Raw genomic sequence first — 16,211 nt, forward strand, 5'->3', positions numbered from 1 at the left:
CCCTCCCACTTCCCTAGTCTTTCGAGCTCTTGCGCTCGGTGGTGAGGAGGGGGATCATGTCTTTGCATATCTATATTGCTCATTCCGGTGAGCATTTGCTGGCGGATCCGGTCGCTTTTGCTTCGTATGTTGATTCCCCGACCCGATGAGGGGGTGCCTATTGGGTCTCGAGCGCTCCGAATGAGCTCAGTATGCAAGCTAACGCTGTTCTGATTGTTCCAGGCCGGATTCCTTAAAAGCATGGATTGTTCGAAATGCCTCGATTCCGCCAACCAGGCAGATATTGATGACTGCGCGAGGGAAGAATGTCAAGACCCAAACGCTCGCCACCGAGGTATGGAAATGTATAGAGTGGATCAACGGCCCATGATCATCCCAAGAAGGCAATAAAAGAATCCTAACACCGAGAACCCAGACCGAGATCTTTGTCTATGACCGGCAGTACGTGAGCGAACCCGCCGACTTTGAGCTCCCCGAGCTTCCTGCCCCGGAACCATTTCAACCACAAAGCCCCCCAGCCTCGCTGACGGACCAAAACGACCTACAATCATGGCGGAACTTATTCATGACAAGGAGGACTTGGGCGATGGATCTATCTACTCGCTGTGGATCGATGGACAAGAACATCAAGGAGCATAACGAGAGGACTGATGTCATCAACCGTGCCGTGGGTGTTGCGCTGGAGAACCTCAAGTCGCACGTGGGCACACTGGAACATCGCTTCCAGGAGGCACAGTCGTGGGCAAATAATCTCCTTGAGGAGCAGCAGGCTGCCCTCGACGGCTGGCAGCGCGCTCTTCAGACGCTGGAGAACATTCCGGCTCGGAAGGACTTCCCTATGCTCGGGCGCCCATCCACCCCCAAGAAAGACAAGGATCAGCCTACGGGCACGCTGCGGGACTTTATCGATATCAATGAGGTTCAGCAAGCTGGCTCGGATGCGGCAGTCGTATCCCCACGCTTTGCAGGACAGGCTCGGGACCTTGAACAGGCTGTCGGCGATATCGCTGCGGATACGCAGGCTTTGGTGGACGAGGTGGTTCCCGTATCAGTTGATGACGAGGATGGCTTGCTTGAGGAGGTGGAAACCCTAGCAAAGAAGATTGGTTCCGATTACGAACATGTTCTCGGCTTGCCTAATAACCAGAAGATGCTGGCCAACGTCTCTAGGCTCGCGCTCAACCATACTCAGAATCTGCTGCCTTCCTTGTTGGACCTCAGTGGCGATCTTTATCACGCCTTGGAGCAAGCAGTCGGTCGACGTGCCACTGCCGAGAGGACAGCCTTACAGCACATGCGCACGATCTCATTCATTGAGTCACGCCTTGCCGATGCCCATACACAGCTTGTCAATTTTGGGATCGATAGCAATGCGTTTGATATCCTCTACGGTGTTTTTCAAATGCCAATGCTCTACGGATCGGTCCTCATCGAGTCTGTCCGGCGGCATGAGTGGAATGATAAAATCAAATCCGACGCTTTGACTCTAGCCGAAGAGATGGCCATTTTGAGAGATGAAGAACAGCGCCGTCGGAAGAAATGGGTAAAAACCATGGGTGATTTTATCTCCTTTGGAGACTCTACAACGCCAGGAATCGAGATCAATCTCCAGGGCCAAGATATGGACTGGCCTGAAGTCAACCGAACCGAGATTGAAGCATATATCGAAGACCTGCGGAATAAGCACTCCTTGTCGAATATCGCAGGAGATTTAACCCAGCAATTCAAGGACCTTGATGCACCAAGTCGCAAGCTAAATCGACGAGCTAAAGCGTTCAAAAACGGGAGCGTCTTCGACTTAAGTCGGAGCTCTATGCTCCTACGCGGTGACGACATGGTTCGAAGTCTGCAAGAGGAAAAGGGGAAATTGGAGGAGAGGCTAAAGGGCTCTGACAGTCGCATTCGTAAATTGGAAGACCTTCTCCATCGCCAGAGCCACATGAGTCGGCCCTCGAGCGGTAACTTTGGACATGATTTCCCCATCTCGCCTGCGTCGCCGCACCCCGATGCCCTCTCAAGGCGCTCTTCTGTCTCGTCGAGGCGTGTCTCGATGACCCAGTCCCCCGAGGACAGAGCTTTGGTCCAACGTATTGTCTCTCTTGAAGCGGAGCTCAATGTGGAGAGAGAAACAGTACAAAGACTTCACAAAGAAGCTCATGCAGAGCGTCAGTCAAGCTCCGACAAGTACCAAGAGGCTCAATCCACGAAACAAGATCTCATTGGGAATCTCGAAGCGCGACAACGCGAGTTCGAAGATGAGCGAAGATACTTGGAGGCAGAGGTCAAAAAGTTTAGACTTCGCACTGAAGAAGTGGAAGAAGAGCTAGACAGAATTGTTGATAGTCGGGAGCACGAGAAGCAAGAGGTCGACGAGCGAATTCACCAGCTCGAGACTGCCCTGCAAACCGCTCATGATAACTCTGCCGAGGCAACTCGCAAACTGAGTGATCTCAAAGAGCGTGTTGAATCGTTTGAACAGGAGGAACAGCAGCTTCGAGCGAAGATTGAAGATCTCGAGCGTCAGCGTGGCGAATGGACCCAGAAAGACCAGGAGCATTACAGCGCTCTACAGTCGGCCTTTATGCTTCTGTCTCCTGGAGGAATTGTTCCTACTGAAGTTCATGGTATTATCAAAGCTATCGAGGTCCTTTCTGAAGGCTTGTCTATCCATGCCAAGAGTGCAGAAGACAGCGCTTCAAAGTTGATGACTGAGAACAAGGCCCTCGAGGAGAGAATATCTCAACTAGAGTATGAGCTCGAGGGACGGTTGAAGGTTGCCGAGGACCGCGAGGCCGAAATCGCCCGATTGACGCAAGAGCTCAAGAAAGAAAAGTCGAACGTGGACGTTGTTAAGGCTGAACTAGACCAAGAACGATTCCGGCTAAATACATTGCAGTCTCAAGTTTCAGCTGGCGAAAGTGGTTCTGACGCCCTTCGAGAGCAAATTGCCGAGGAAGAGCGGAAGCAGGCAGACTTGACGCAGAAATTGGCTGATGCGGAATCTTACGCCCAGGATCTAAAATCCAAGGAGGCAGACTGGGAGAGAAAGATTGAGGAAGTATCCCAAGCACGACAGCATGCTGTGGCTCGACTGGATGCCCGAGGTACCAAGTCTCACGACCTGTCCAAGCAACTGTACTCACAGGTTGAGAAACTGGAGCGCATGCTTGAACAGCTCGGCTTTGCCATCATCCAACAGGATGGCCGGTTGATTGTCCAGCGTGCATCCAAGCTTAGCACCTCATCTAGTCTAGGCGAAAGCATTGCTCAATCGGGTATTGTCACGGCGAGACCAGACTCGAGCCTTTTGGGCTGGATGCACGCAGACAGCCCTGAAGACGAGGAGACTAGATTCACAGCTTTCATGGAGAGCCTACACCATTTCGATGTCGCCGTCTTCGGAGACGTGGTGGTCAAGCGTGTCAAGGACATCGAGATATTGGCCCGCAAATGGCAGAAAGAAGCCAAGGGCTACCGAGAGAAATATCACCGAGTCCAAAGTGAAGCGCACGAGAAGATCGCCTACCGATCCTTCAAGGAAGGTGACCTTGCCCTGTTCCTCCCAACGCGCAATCAAGCCATCCGTTCCTGGGCCGCTTTCAATGTTGGTGCACCACACTATTTCCTACGTGAGCAGGACTCTCACAAACTGCAAACACGCGATTGGCTACTGGCCCGTATCAGCAAGATCGAGGAACGGGTCGTCGATCTTTCCAAATCTTTGAACGGCGTCGCCCCCGACCGACGCTCTCTCGGCGATGCCAGCGACGGTGCTTCCATCGACGAGAATCCTTTCGAACTATCCGACGGCCTACGTTGGTATCTCCTCGATGCCACGGAGGAAAAACCTGGTGCCCCGGCGACCCCTGGCCTTGCAAAGAGCACTGTTGCATCCGCCCATGTCGACGCGAAAGGAAGCATTCGTCTCAAACGGCCCAAGGAAGAGAGTACCGTCGCGCAAACCTTATCCAGAAGTCTCGAGAGCCGTCGCAATAGTTCAAACTCGAAACGAGGCACGCCTACGCCCTCACAGAGAGCCAGCGACTCCGCTTCCGACCTAGTTCGCCCAGCCGAAGCAGACGCCAACTCCCAGCCTCGCGAGTCTGCCCCAATCTTCGACGAGGTGCGCCGTGACCTGCTCCTCGGCCCGTGAAAAGTACGACGCAGATCTATCTTTTCCCGGGTCTGATTGAAGAATGACAACGCTAACTGGGATCTTCTTGTCTAGGTACAGAATCGAGCACGGGGCCCGATGTCTGCTAGTCAGCCTTTGTATGTCGGCGACATCGCTACATCCCCGGCCTCCCCGCCTTCTCGGTCAGCCTCTACACGTCGTCAAAATGGGGCTCGGAGACCGTGGGAGAAGTTGTGGTCTCTTGATTATCGATTTGAAGATGCAACGCAATAGAACGATTGTGACATCCAAGCGTTCATGTTGTTGGTTCTGGAGTAATCGGGGTTTCTTTTTCAGTTCTTGTAATTTGCTTTTTGGATGCTTTTTGTTCCACTTGATTTTTTGCAGTTCCTCCTACCAGGCCACTTGGGTCGCTGGGGGAGATTTATATGCCCTTCCTTGATGGGAGTTAGTTTGAGAGATACCCAATAGTACATAGCCTTATCCCCATGAAATTCTTCGTTCCGCTGAGCAATCATAGGCGTAAACGCCGGCTTTATGATCTTTTGGGAAGCCGTAGTCGTGTGTGGTTCTAGTTTACGAGTAGGGTTATTTTACGAACGTGGCAGAGATCTCTAGACGTATATCATGGAAGTACCCTTGAAGAAATGTTAAAATTCGTAATGTAACCAGCCCAGCTATATGCATTTATGAAATAAAAAAGTCGAATAGAATCATGTAAAACACAAGACCAGATCACGTTGCCTTCTCTTGAGCGCCATCCATGCCCCCTAGTTCATCATCCCAGAACTGACTGAAATCGACATTCTCCTCGTCGAACATCTGCTTAGCCTGCACCATAGCAGACCGCTGTCTCTCCGGGGTAAATCCGCCAGGCTGCGAGCTTTCCCACTGGACCAGCTCAACCCAGCGGAAGAACAAATCCTCCTTACCCATCGCAGTCAATCTCTCCCTAAACGCTAGGATCTGATCTCGCTGAGCAGACTTTTGACGTCCAGCAGGGGTGTTCTCATCCCCAACGCGCCAGATCAACCACCCATCCGAGTCAGTGTGAACCAGCACAGCAGTACGGAACTCGTCTAGCTGCACGCCCTCGCCCTTACGGGTCAAGTCGACTAGCGCATGGGCGCGTCTCATGGCGCTATAGTCCAGATTCCAGTCCTCGTCGACGAGCAAGTACCCCGTCTTACCGATCCGCTCGGGCGTCACAGCCGCAACGATCTTATCACGCATAGCCTCGTTATCACGAATCCACTTGTTGCGCTCGAGCTTCTTGCTCCAGTTGCGATGGCTGCGACGAACGATGATCTCGCGGTCCCGGAAACCGATGGCGCGGCGCCAGCGTACGGGGCCGATCACGAAGTAGATGGGCCAGGTCAGGAACAGCGTGAGGAGGTAGTAGTCGATCAGGATGGTGCCGACGCGGCGGAGTGTGATTTGTGCCAGGTCCGTCCACGGTGTTGAGGCGATGTCCACGCTCAGCGAGCTCTCCATTCCCAGTAGGATGGCGACTAGTGCTGGGTATGTGCTAAAGCCCCAGTATACGCGTAGGGCGATTACTGCGGCCACCACCACGTTGACCACTGTTGGTACGATGAAGGTCTGCCATTTCAGGTCTGTGCCTGTGGTGTCGATGTGAAGTAGGTATACCTCCTCTGGGACGAGGGGGTCGAGGAAGGGCTTGAGGATCGCGGGAGCTTTGGTGAATGGTGGGATGGGTCCAGAGGAGACTGAACTCGGGGTTGAAGCCCCCGATGAGGCTGGTGTTGACGAGGGCGTCTTCCGCCGGGACGATTTCGCCATGGCTGGTGTATTCTTGACTGATCGCAGACTCAATAGTGGTTGTTTGGGTTATTTTGTGAAACCAGTATGATTGTTCGTCCTTGTCAGGTCGTACAGCAGACTGGAGAGGCTTTTATCAGGCGTGTAAATTGAAACTGATCGATGATCGAGGCAAGTGAGCGGGTCACATGTCACAGTATCGAGTCACTTGCGAGGCGGCTGGCGATGCTCGCATGATATGGCACTCGCTAAATGAGGCAGCAGGCAGAAGTGGCTGCGGACACGAGGTGGCAGTGAAAAGGGAAGACGTTCTGGAATATCAGGCAGAAAGGAAAAGTGGGAGTTGGTGGATATTTAAAACACGTACGGACTTCGGAGTAATAGTGAAGCTGTTGCGGGCCCGCTCTAAGCCTCTAACCCCTTCGGGGAATGCGGGAGCTGTGTATTTACGTGAAGTACTTTGTAGAAGTTAAATCAATCTAAGCACTCGATCTATATTAACCAACGAACATAAAAAGGGAGAGATCTTTGCTTAAGATCTGGCGGGAGAGCTGCCTTCTCTGTTTCCCTCTGCCACCATGGCCTCTCCCCGCAGAGGCGACCGAGCTGCACTCGCGCGTCACCATCAACCGCAGTCGCCCTTTGCCCGCGCGCGAGAGCCCAGCTACGAATTCGATCTCGATAATTCACATTTTCCCACGCCTTCCAAACAGAGCGGGACGCGTCCTAGACCCAGCTTTCGCACAGGCACACTTTCCGGCGCGTATCGAGCCACTTCACGCACGAGTATGTCCGACGACGGCGCCGGACTCGGTCTAACCACCAGCCCGCGACAACCCCGAAATTTTGTCAGTGCGCGCTCGCCATCGTCGGATATGTCGAACCCACCCGAAGAACTCGTCGATGTATACAGGAGGATTGAGCAGGACGGAACACTGGCTGACCTGCCGCTGGACGATTGGGACGCTCCCCTCGAGACGCGTCCGGCCAGTCGGCCGAGTCGCTCGTCGCCTCGAGCAAGAGACAGAGAGTATGAAGGTCGCGCATTCTCGGAGGCAAGTTTTGTCAATGAGAATTCACCACGCAGGAGGACCTCCGACTATGCCAGAGACGAACAGCGACTTCGACGTGTGACGGGCAAGGATTCGCCGGTATTCAGCAAGGCCAAAGTCGGGAACCGTGCGGCCCTCACAGCGGACAATTTGCAACGAAGGGAGGAAGAGGAACAGGTTCATGTATCAGAAGAGGATGATGGCGAGCCGGGCCCATCGTTGAATTTGCCGCGGACATGGGGAACCCGAGCCGGACGCCGCTCAGAATGGCTCAGGAACGTGAGCGGAAGCACCGACTCCGAACCACAAGAGAGGAGAGAAGAACAATTGCCCGTCAACAACGTCTCACATATGCGAGCTCAGGCGGAAGATAACGTTCTCGCGAGATATTCTGCCCGCTCATCCTCACGAGCCAGTGAACGAGGTAGCTTCCCAGCCCGGAACGCCCTTGGCGAACGTACAGCCAATTTTCATGCCAAGGACGCACCGCAGGACAAGAAGGAAGAGACATCCAGCTGGGACCAGAAGGCACCTCAAGGCGAAGGTGTCCACGTGCCAAACACGCCCATCGTGGTCTATAAAAACCCTAGCTTCACCAAGGCAACTGCAGCGAAGCGTGATTCGCAAAATTTGCTTCGCAAGCTCGCACGAACCGAAAGCCCGAAGCCTGAACAAATGCAGACTCCAGATCAACCGAAGCTTTTCGAACGGAGGATTTACGACAAGACGCCCAGAGTGACGGGTGCCTGGATCGATACACCAATGACCGAACGGGTGGCAGAGCTTCCTCAGGAATTGACCAAGGATATTGTCCTGCCATCGGTGCCTGCAAAGGAACCCGAAGCTCCCAGACAGGAGCAAAAGCCGCCACCGAATGTTCAACCGCCAGTCACAGAAGTAAAGCCAGAGCCGAGCACTGTGGAAGAGCCCGTCTCTGAGCCCCAACCCGCCAAACGGAACAAGTCGTTTGTCATTCGACCCAAGCTACCAAAGAGCGGCCTCCAAACAGTCATTGAGGACGTGAGTTCCGGCAAAGAAACTTTGGACTTGGGAGACGACACAATTGAATCCCTTCAGGCAATTATGGATGACCCGACTGAGCTCAAGACCGAGGAAGAGGAGGAAGCTGCCTACGAACAGGAGGTGCTGAAGAGACTTGAGCTGGCAAATGCAAATGGACAAGATTCCGTCGATATTGATCGTCTGAACGACAAACTCCATTCCCTCGTGAGAAACATCAACGAAGTGAAGAAGGGCCTGAATAGCTTGGAAGAGCACGTCATCCGAGATGCGGCCATTGTGTCCCGGCAAGGCTCTCCCAAGAAAGCAGGCCCGCAGACACCAGACTCGCACTCAAGTGAGAACTGCGAGAAATGCGTCCATGACGATGGCCGCGTATACGCTGCTATTCCGCTCCCTCGCCTCTGGAAATGGGATCCCGTATCGCAGCGCCGTCAACTCACCAAACTAGGCTGGGTGACATTCGTTTCGCTCAGCTGGTATATCATCGAATGTCTGATGTGGGATATCTATGCCCACCCCTTGATCTCCGAAATATGCGATGGCTATTGCATGCAAGCGGATGCGCCTGAATTCCCATTCGTTACTGTCACGATGCTCTGGCGGTGGTCCCATCTGGAGTATCTTTTGGCGCCTGTTGTTACCATCTCTTTGGGCTTCTTCCGTCTCACGGCACAACTGCTGGGATTGTGGGATGGCTATGTCGATGAGCCACCGCAACTGAGCAACATTGTTGGCGAGATCCGCGTAAATGGTACTCCAGTCTCATTCCCTTGGTTGACGTCTCCGGGTCAAACGGTTGCACCGACACAGTCATCTATAGCTATGCCGCAACAGCCTGTGTGGACTCCTCGCAATGAAGTTCCGCAGCATGAAGCTCCCATCCAGTGGTCTGATGATCAAGTTTCCATGGAGGATGATGAATATCTTTGATTTGTGTTTTGTGGGTTGATTAATGAGGATGGGCATCAATGGCGCTCTTCGGGCTGTATTTTTTTTAGCTGGGAAAGGCATTTTTGATTTGGGAATGGAATGGGTATGAAAATTAGGGCTTGTTATTAGCGGAGTATTTAACATTACAATTCATCATTAAATATCCATCAATTTTTGGCTTTCTTAATGGTCGAAGGATCTCAATCGTGGTGCTCGTTTTGAGATATCTCTCGAGGACTGCTCCTATTCTACAATGAATGAACTACCACCATATAGCTTAACCAAATCTATCCCAGCGTAGCCACAAATCAATGAAGCTCCCTACACTCCCCCTTTTCTACCTCTAAACTTGACTAAGCGACCCGCAGACCTTGGCACGACCCATTCAAGTCTACAAATAAACCAGACCAAATCCAGCCACAGATGCGCAGATTATCACGCCGATTGTGCTCTGCGACTCAATCTTGGCTCAGAACCCTGGGGTGGTGTTAGATTATTTCCGGCAAATGAAAGCCCCGGTAAGTGACGAACCAGTGGTGATTGGAGACTCTGGCTGTAGAGCCCTGACTCGAGCAGAACTTCTAGGTCGACATTGTTCTGATGTAGCCCTCTGGTGACCAAAGTTTTGGTGCTGGAATCTGAAGGCAGGTTGGTTACTGTTGCTCTCAGCACTCTAGAGGGCTGACCTTTCAAAGAGATCCTCTTGGGACCATGTATGACGCGATCCCATATCGCAAGAAGGGACGAGCTTCCAGTGACGAAAAGCGAAATCAATGATAGTGTTGTGTCTATCGACCATGGCATCTTGGATGTTTTTTGAAGAACTACCGGTGCCTTAATGCTACTGAATATTTATATTCTAAGGATCAACTCAGATTTTGGATTCCGCTCGCAAAATCCCGTGGAAGCCAGGCCAGGAAACCAGATTATGGTGACCGTGCAAGAGCGGTACTTTTGTACAAAAAACAGAAAAGCAGAAAAACAAATCAAAATCTAATTCATAATACTAGAAAACCCAAATGAGACAGCTCTACTTGTCCCTAGCAGCCCCAATCCTCGAATTTGGGTGTCAACCAATCATAAGGTCGGCCTCGTCTTGGGGCAGTGCCCGTGAAGCAGGATTGGGCATCGGCCAATCAGGATGTGACATTGCCTGTACCAGCTGGACACTGCAGCGACCAGGATATAAAGATAGCTACGTCGCAGAAAGAAAATTTCGTCCAAGCAGTTCCTCATGGCCAAAATCGAAGTTTGCACTATCGGCCTGTCTTTGCACCTTCTCTCACAATGCCAGCACAAGCACCCCGAATCCAGGACAATGTATGGGATCAACACAAAGAAGAGATCATCTCTTTCTATTTGACACATTCATTGGACCAGACGATGAAGCATATGGAAGATAAATACGGATTTCGACCTAGGTACTTTTTCAGTTCCCTTGGTCAATCATTTGAATAACCGAAATCTGACTTTGTGATGGTTGCTCTCAGTGAAAACCAATACACCAGAAAGCTGAACTCGTGGGGCATAAGGAAGTATGTTTCTGGAAGCGACTGGGTCAGTGTCTCCTCTGTGAAGCGAAAGCGAAGCCAAGAGGGCAAGGATAGTGATTTTGCTTTCTACGGATGCAAAATCACACGTCAAAAACTCGACAAAGAAATCGCACGGCACGTTCCCTTGAGTAGGAGTTGGTGCAGCTCTGAACAAGCTGTTCTTCCAAATTATATCACTGTCTCTACGCCCCCGGTAGAGTCAATTGGCATATCTCGCATGTTCCTTCTTCGAAATCTTCCTTGGTACGATTACGCGCAGGAAAGACAAGCACTGGGTAAGTCCTTGGCTGCTCCTTACAACCTATTATATGATGTACTGCTAGTCTCTTTTTAATCACACTCAACATTTTGTGTATAATTGTCTATTATTGTTTCCATCATTATTGGTTGAAACTAACGAGATGTCTAGTTTCGGGAGGATACCGAAAAAATGTCATCTACTCAATCCCTGATACATTCTTGGAGCTGGCCATAAAGAAGCTTTCGTCTCAATCCAACATCGATCTGCCAAAACTTGACGTACGTGTAGTATCGGATTTTGGCTTCAGGCTCAACAGCGATCTTCATACCTATCTTCCACCTGAAGATATGGGGACTCAAGATTCATTGAACGGGCTGGGGACAAAACGGAATAAGCCTCCTCTTTCGGTCCTCGGAGTGTTCCTTAAACACTTTGTGTTTTTGTCTACCAACAACCTACTCTATGAATCCCAAATCAACAGAATCTGTGACTGGATTGTTGGTAAATGTGGTGCTGATATCCTTCTGTTTCTGTGTCGGCCGGGGTCACTCTCCAGGAAGGTTTTCGCAAGAAAGGTCCTCTGCAGCGCAGTTGAATCCGGAAATATGCTCCTTGCTAGCAGAATAATCCAATGCGGGGCACAATTACAGGATGTTTCTTCTCAGAGTCAACGTTGGGCTGAACACCTTTCAACGGCCGTATACAAAGGGCACGAGGCTATGGTTGAGCTACTGTGTAAAGCTGGGGTCCCACCTACGGTCCAGAATCGCTGGTCATCCATTAAGTGGGAATCTCACCTTCCGATTATACAAACACTCCTCAAATATGGTGCCGATCCAGAGACCTTCATCACGAAGGAGAAGCCTGGGTTCCCTCTGATTGATGCAGCAGGGAATGGTAGCCTAGGGGCCGTGAAACTGCTTCTAAATGCAGGAGCTAGAATTGACCTTTATCTTCCTGAGCATTGTGGAACGGCTTTACAAGCCGCAGTTTCGAAGGACCGCTTAGAAGTGGCCAAATATCTCGTCCAATCTGGAGCGGACGTTAACGTTCCTAGAGTTGAACATCTCCGGCATCAGCGATGGTCTATATTATTCAACAATAAAGGAAAGACGGCTTGTCAAACTCCAGTTCAGCTTGCTACTAAAGTGAACAATCTTGCTCTTCTTCGAATTTTGCTGGAGAATGGAGCATCTGCGATGGCTTGCCCAGTCTCCATACTTCCTGACTTTGAAGCCATTTGCTGCTACCCAGAAAACGAATTCTACCGGTATTGGCCACTGAGATTTACACCTGTATATGACAGTGAGTACGCGGTATACACTGCCCTACAATACGGGGTTTTATGCCGAAATTTGGACATTGTCGCTTTTTTGCTATTCGTGGGAGTTGATCCTGATTCCCAAGTAGCACCAGGTATCGGCGACACACCTTTACAGATGTCAGCAAGATTAGGCAACTTTCAATTAGCTCAGCTCCTTCTGAGCGGCGGTGCTGATGTCAATGCCTCTCCTGCGGCTTTCAATGGCCGAACAGCGATTCAAGGGGCAGCGGAAAGTGGAAACTGGGAGATTTTATCAATGCTTCAAGCTGCAGGAGCGCAAATCAATGCTCCAGCAGGAGCGAGGCTAGGGATGACTGCATTGCAGGCGGCATGTTCGAAGGGCCATTCTCTGATGGCGGGGTGCTTGCTTGCTCATCAGGCGGATATAAACGCAGCCCCGTCGCCGCTGGCAGGATTTACACCCATTCAAGCTGCATCTGTTCATGGTGATATCAGTCTAGTGAGAGATTTGATTAGCCTTGGAGCAGATGCCAACGCTCCAGCAACTGAGATGGGATCGACTGCTCTTATGGTTGCTGCAAAGCATAAGTCTCTACCGCTTCTCGAGATACTTGTGAAACATGGTGCAAATGTCAATCCGACAAGGGACTATGCTCTCAGCACTCCTCTGGGAAAGGCTGCCTGTATGGACTGGCTCGAGGGAGTTGATTTTCTCTTGAAACACGGAGCAGATGTTGATGACACTCCATTTGAATTACTAGAATCGGATGAATATGAGGATTTCCTCACAGAGCTGCTGAGCCCTCTGGGCTGGGCTATCTCCAATGGCAATGAGGAGATGGTAGGTCTATTGGTGCAACATGGCGCGGATGTTCTTTCAACTGCCATGCTTGATGAAGTTGAGTCGCTAAGCGGCCTGATATATGCAATATGCTACGGGTCAGATTTGGCCCTCGTTGAATTGCTTCTTGCAAACGTCAAGGACTTGAAAAATTATCCTGAGTGGGAGGATGCGCTAAAGTTCCATTTCGAAAATTCAGAAACCTTTCATATTGATATTTGTGAGCTGATAGTTGAGAAAACAAGCTCACTGGCGTCGCCTCTTCGTCACAAGGTGATACAAAACGGATGGAACGTATTGCCTACATCGGGCTTCCACGACGATGAAGATTTGCTAGACGTCATTGAGCTTCTCATAAAAACAGGGGCAGATTTGGATTCTCGCTCCGAGGATGGAAGCACTCCTTCAACGGATAGCTAGAAGGGGGTATCTTGAACCCTGCTGTTTTCTGGTCGACCGTGGTGCTGCCATTAACACCCATGCCGGCGAATCATATGGAACAGCCCTTCAAGAGGCCATCAAGAACAATCACACGAAGATAGCAGATCTTCTACTGGAACATGGGGCAGATGTGAATTCTTTACCAGCACTCGACAGGGGTGTTACAGCACTTCAAGCAGCTTCCATCAATGGGATGCTCGAGATGACTATACGACTACTTGAACTCGGGGCAGATGTATGCGCGCCAGCTGCACCAAAGAACGGAAGAACGGCAATTGATGGAGCTGCAGAGCGTGGTTATTTGGAAATGGTCCAATTGCTTCTAAACGCATATGGAGAACAAGAAGCGCTGAGGACGGTATGCAATCAGGCGGCGGGTTATGCGGAAAAGGAAGGTCACTGTGAACTTGCCCATTGGCTACGAGCGTATCCGCCTGTTTGATTTGCTGTACATGATTCGAGTCAAACTTTCCATAGGTCTTTTGTGAACATCCAATTATCTTATGATTCCTAGCATTTATCAATTTCGGATAGAAACGCGAGAAAAGGAGCAATGAGTGCACCAGCATCAGCACTTGTCTCGGCAGCTGGCATTGGCTATAAATCTTATCCACCATGAAGGGCCATTGCAGTGAAAAATGCTCTGTGACAGATGATTGCCAGTCCAGTCACAGTCACGGAAAGATTTGTAATTCAACTTCAGAGGAAATTTGAGGTTCTAAAGCAGGCATTTTCGTAGGGAAGAAGTTGAAAACTCCCAAATGAAGGTGGTGTTATTTAGATGCTTATAGTGGACAAAGAGCATGGGGTATCCATGCTTCATGGCTCGCATGGCCTGAGGTCAGGCCAAAAAGCCATAATTATTGTAATTTTCAGGCCACTATATCTCAATAATTAATGTTACTTGTGCGGGAGAGACAGGGACTGTTGATTTTAAGAAGGCGATGGTGGTACTCGCGCAAGCTTGAAGCTGGAGGGTTTTGGTACATAGCGTTCGCTTGATTTCTTTCTGATATATTGCGCTTTTCAAGCCTGATTGACCCTCATGAACAAGTCTTCAGTATGGCACAAGATAAAACATGGGTATAGATTGAAATCGACCTCTGAATTCCTCGAGTATTTACAGCTTCGCCTGTGCACGCCACTCCTTCAACAGCGCCTCCTCATCCCGAACTCTCCAACCAGCAGCCTTGGCCATTCGAATATCAACTCGGTCCTCATCCAGCTCGGACACCTTCTCCAGCGGGTACTGGCAGGAAACCTGTAACCCGTGCTTAAACCACGTCCAATCTCCGGTTGATTTCACACAGCCAGCCGCAGCATCTCGACAAAACTCGGATATACTCTTAAAGAACCTCTTCCCAGTCGGGGTAGAGATCATCAATATTCCATGGCAATGCGGCATTCCCTCGAATTTCTCCGCCACAACAGGGACGCCTGCCTTGTGCATGCGCCGGGCCAGAATCAGGCCTTCGTCTGTGAGTAGTTCTTCGCCGGTTGAGATGAAGACTGGCGGAGAGTCTTTCCAGAGTTCCGGCTTCGCTGCGAGCGGAGATGTGAGAGGGTGGAGCATCATGTTTGCGTTGACGAACATGTCTACACGGGGCGGAGTTACCGGCCATATAGAGCCGGGTGGGAATGGCAAAGGCGTAGATGGGGCAGGTTCATCTGGATCGTCGGATGGGACAGACTTCATATCGAGATAGTCGTATTTGGTATTGTGAATGATAGATGGCATGGCACGAGTCATATCGCACCAGGGTGAGATAGTAGCTACACCTGCGGGAAGCTCAATGTCCACATCCTGGCCGTGGAAGCGAACCGATCGAGAAGCTCGCTTTAAAGTGAGCAGCGTCTGTAATAGGACCAGAGATAGATTTCCACCCGCAGAGTCACCCGCAATAATGATCTTGTTTGCTGGAATGGGCTTGTGGAGAGCACCTGCGGGCGGGTGAATCAATGACAGATATGCCGTTAGAGCATCGACCAGCGCCGCAGGGAAGGGATTCTGCGGCGCCAGTCTGTATCGCACTGAGAGAATTGGGGCGCCTGTGAGACGTGACAGATGTGCCACTGGCACGCGATGCGTGCAAGGATCCATCATGCTGCAACAATGAGTATTTGACGAGACCATCAGAGCTGGAAATTGACCAACTCACAAGTAGGCACCACCATGGAAATACAAGATGGTCATATCAGAAGGAGATTCTCTCCGCAGCTCATTATACTTCTCTGCTTCGGACAAGTCAGGCTGAGGTGTCTTCTTGCCCACTCCACTGCGATAGCCTGTCCATTCAGCCTCCACCGCTGCAATCGGGGGCATGTCAAAGGTCTCGTTGCCCGTCGTCATGAGATCTTCAATGGCGCGTATCACAGCATCACGCACATCGAACTCTGGCTGGGGCAGAGTTATCTTGGACACCCACATGGGTCCCTTGATACCAGGGTCACGCATGCTATTCTTTTGCGTCTTATCGACTGGAGCGCTGAAGGTCATGAAAGAGCGAATAATGGATGTGGTCAGTTCCGTGCGAATATTTTGCTTCCCCTTTACGGGAGACATGTTAATTCCATGGAGGACGAGAGTCTTCAAGATCAATGGGATTCGGACTAGTAGCTCCTTCAGGAGGTGAATGGTGTGTTTGAAGTCGCCCATTTTGGGGAGAGTAACAGAGTGGCTTGGAGCACTCCTGGTAGGTTGGAGAAGTGACGACTGAGAAAGATACAACGGACCAGGAGGGCTTTCCTGGAGAGATCCAGTCAGTAGAGAGACTCCACTGGGTTATAGCTCATGAACTGTTTCCAGCTGGTCGAACTATTGGGGAAACCGGATCCCTGGAAGTGGCGTCAAACGAGCCGAGGTCCGGTTTGCGGGGTCCACTCGTGCCCACTTCTGATCAGTTTTGAGCTTCTTAGTTCTTACTGTAA

General features: G+C 50.9%; 5 protein-coding genes across 5 annotated transcripts; 3 read left to right on the forward strand and 2 right to left on the reverse strand.

Moving 5' to 3' along the window:
- Positions 1-56: 56 nt before the first annotated feature.
- On the forward strand, positions 57-4,153 carry atg11 (autophagy protein ATG11; the record flags this gene model as incomplete). The annotated part of the gene is made up of 3 exons (XM_057154073.1): positions 57-124; positions 223-334; positions 416-4,153. 3 exons carry the CDS (start codon positions 57-59, stop codon positions 4,151-4,153), a joined length of 3,918 nt encoding a protein of 1,305 aa, XP_057008411.1.
- A 717-nt stretch (positions 4,154-4,870) lies between these two features.
- N7473_008134 (uncharacterized protein) lies at positions 4,871-5,938 on the reverse strand (the record flags this gene model as incomplete). Its single annotated transcript, XM_057154074.1, has 1 exon — positions 4,871-5,938. The coding sequence occupies one exon, from the start codon at positions 5,936-5,938 to the stop codon at positions 4,871-4,873; it is 1,068 nt and encodes a 355-aa protein (XP_057008412.1).
- A 557-nt stretch (positions 5,939-6,495) lies between these two features.
- On the forward strand, positions 6,496-8,922 carry N7473_008135 (uncharacterized protein; the record flags this gene model as incomplete). The annotated part of the gene is made up of 1 exon (XM_057154075.1): positions 6,496-8,922. The coding sequence occupies one exon, from the start codon at positions 6,496-6,498 to the stop codon at positions 8,920-8,922; it is 2,427 nt and encodes an 808-aa protein (XP_057008413.1).
- Positions 8,923-10,209: 1,287 nt separating this feature from the next.
- Positions 10,210-13,262, forward strand: N7473_008136 (uncharacterized protein; the record flags this gene model as incomplete). Its single annotated transcript, XM_057154076.1, has 3 exons — positions 10,210-10,343; positions 10,413-10,750; positions 10,885-13,262. 3 exons carry the CDS (start codon positions 10,210-10,212, stop codon positions 13,260-13,262), a joined length of 2,850 nt encoding a protein of 949 aa, XP_057008414.1.
- A 1,141-nt stretch (positions 13,263-14,403) lies between these two features.
- On the reverse strand, positions 14,404-15,939 carry N7473_008137 (alpha/beta hydrolase; the record flags this gene model as incomplete). The annotated part of the gene is made up of 2 exons (XM_057154077.1): positions 14,404-15,388; positions 15,443-15,939. The coding sequence occupies 2 exons, from the start codon at positions 15,937-15,939 to the stop codon at positions 14,404-14,406; spliced, it is 1,482 nt and encodes a 493-aa protein (XP_057008415.1).
- Positions 15,940-16,211: the final 272 nt, after the last annotated feature.

Source organism: Penicillium subrubescens (genome assembly GCF_028828155.1).
Source record: "Penicillium subrubescens strain IBT 31985 chromosome Unknown utg000005l_segment0_segment0, whole genome shotgun sequence".
Classification (NCBI taxonomy): Eukaryota; Fungi; Ascomycota; class Eurotiomycetes; order Eurotiales; family Aspergillaceae; genus Penicillium; species Penicillium subrubescens.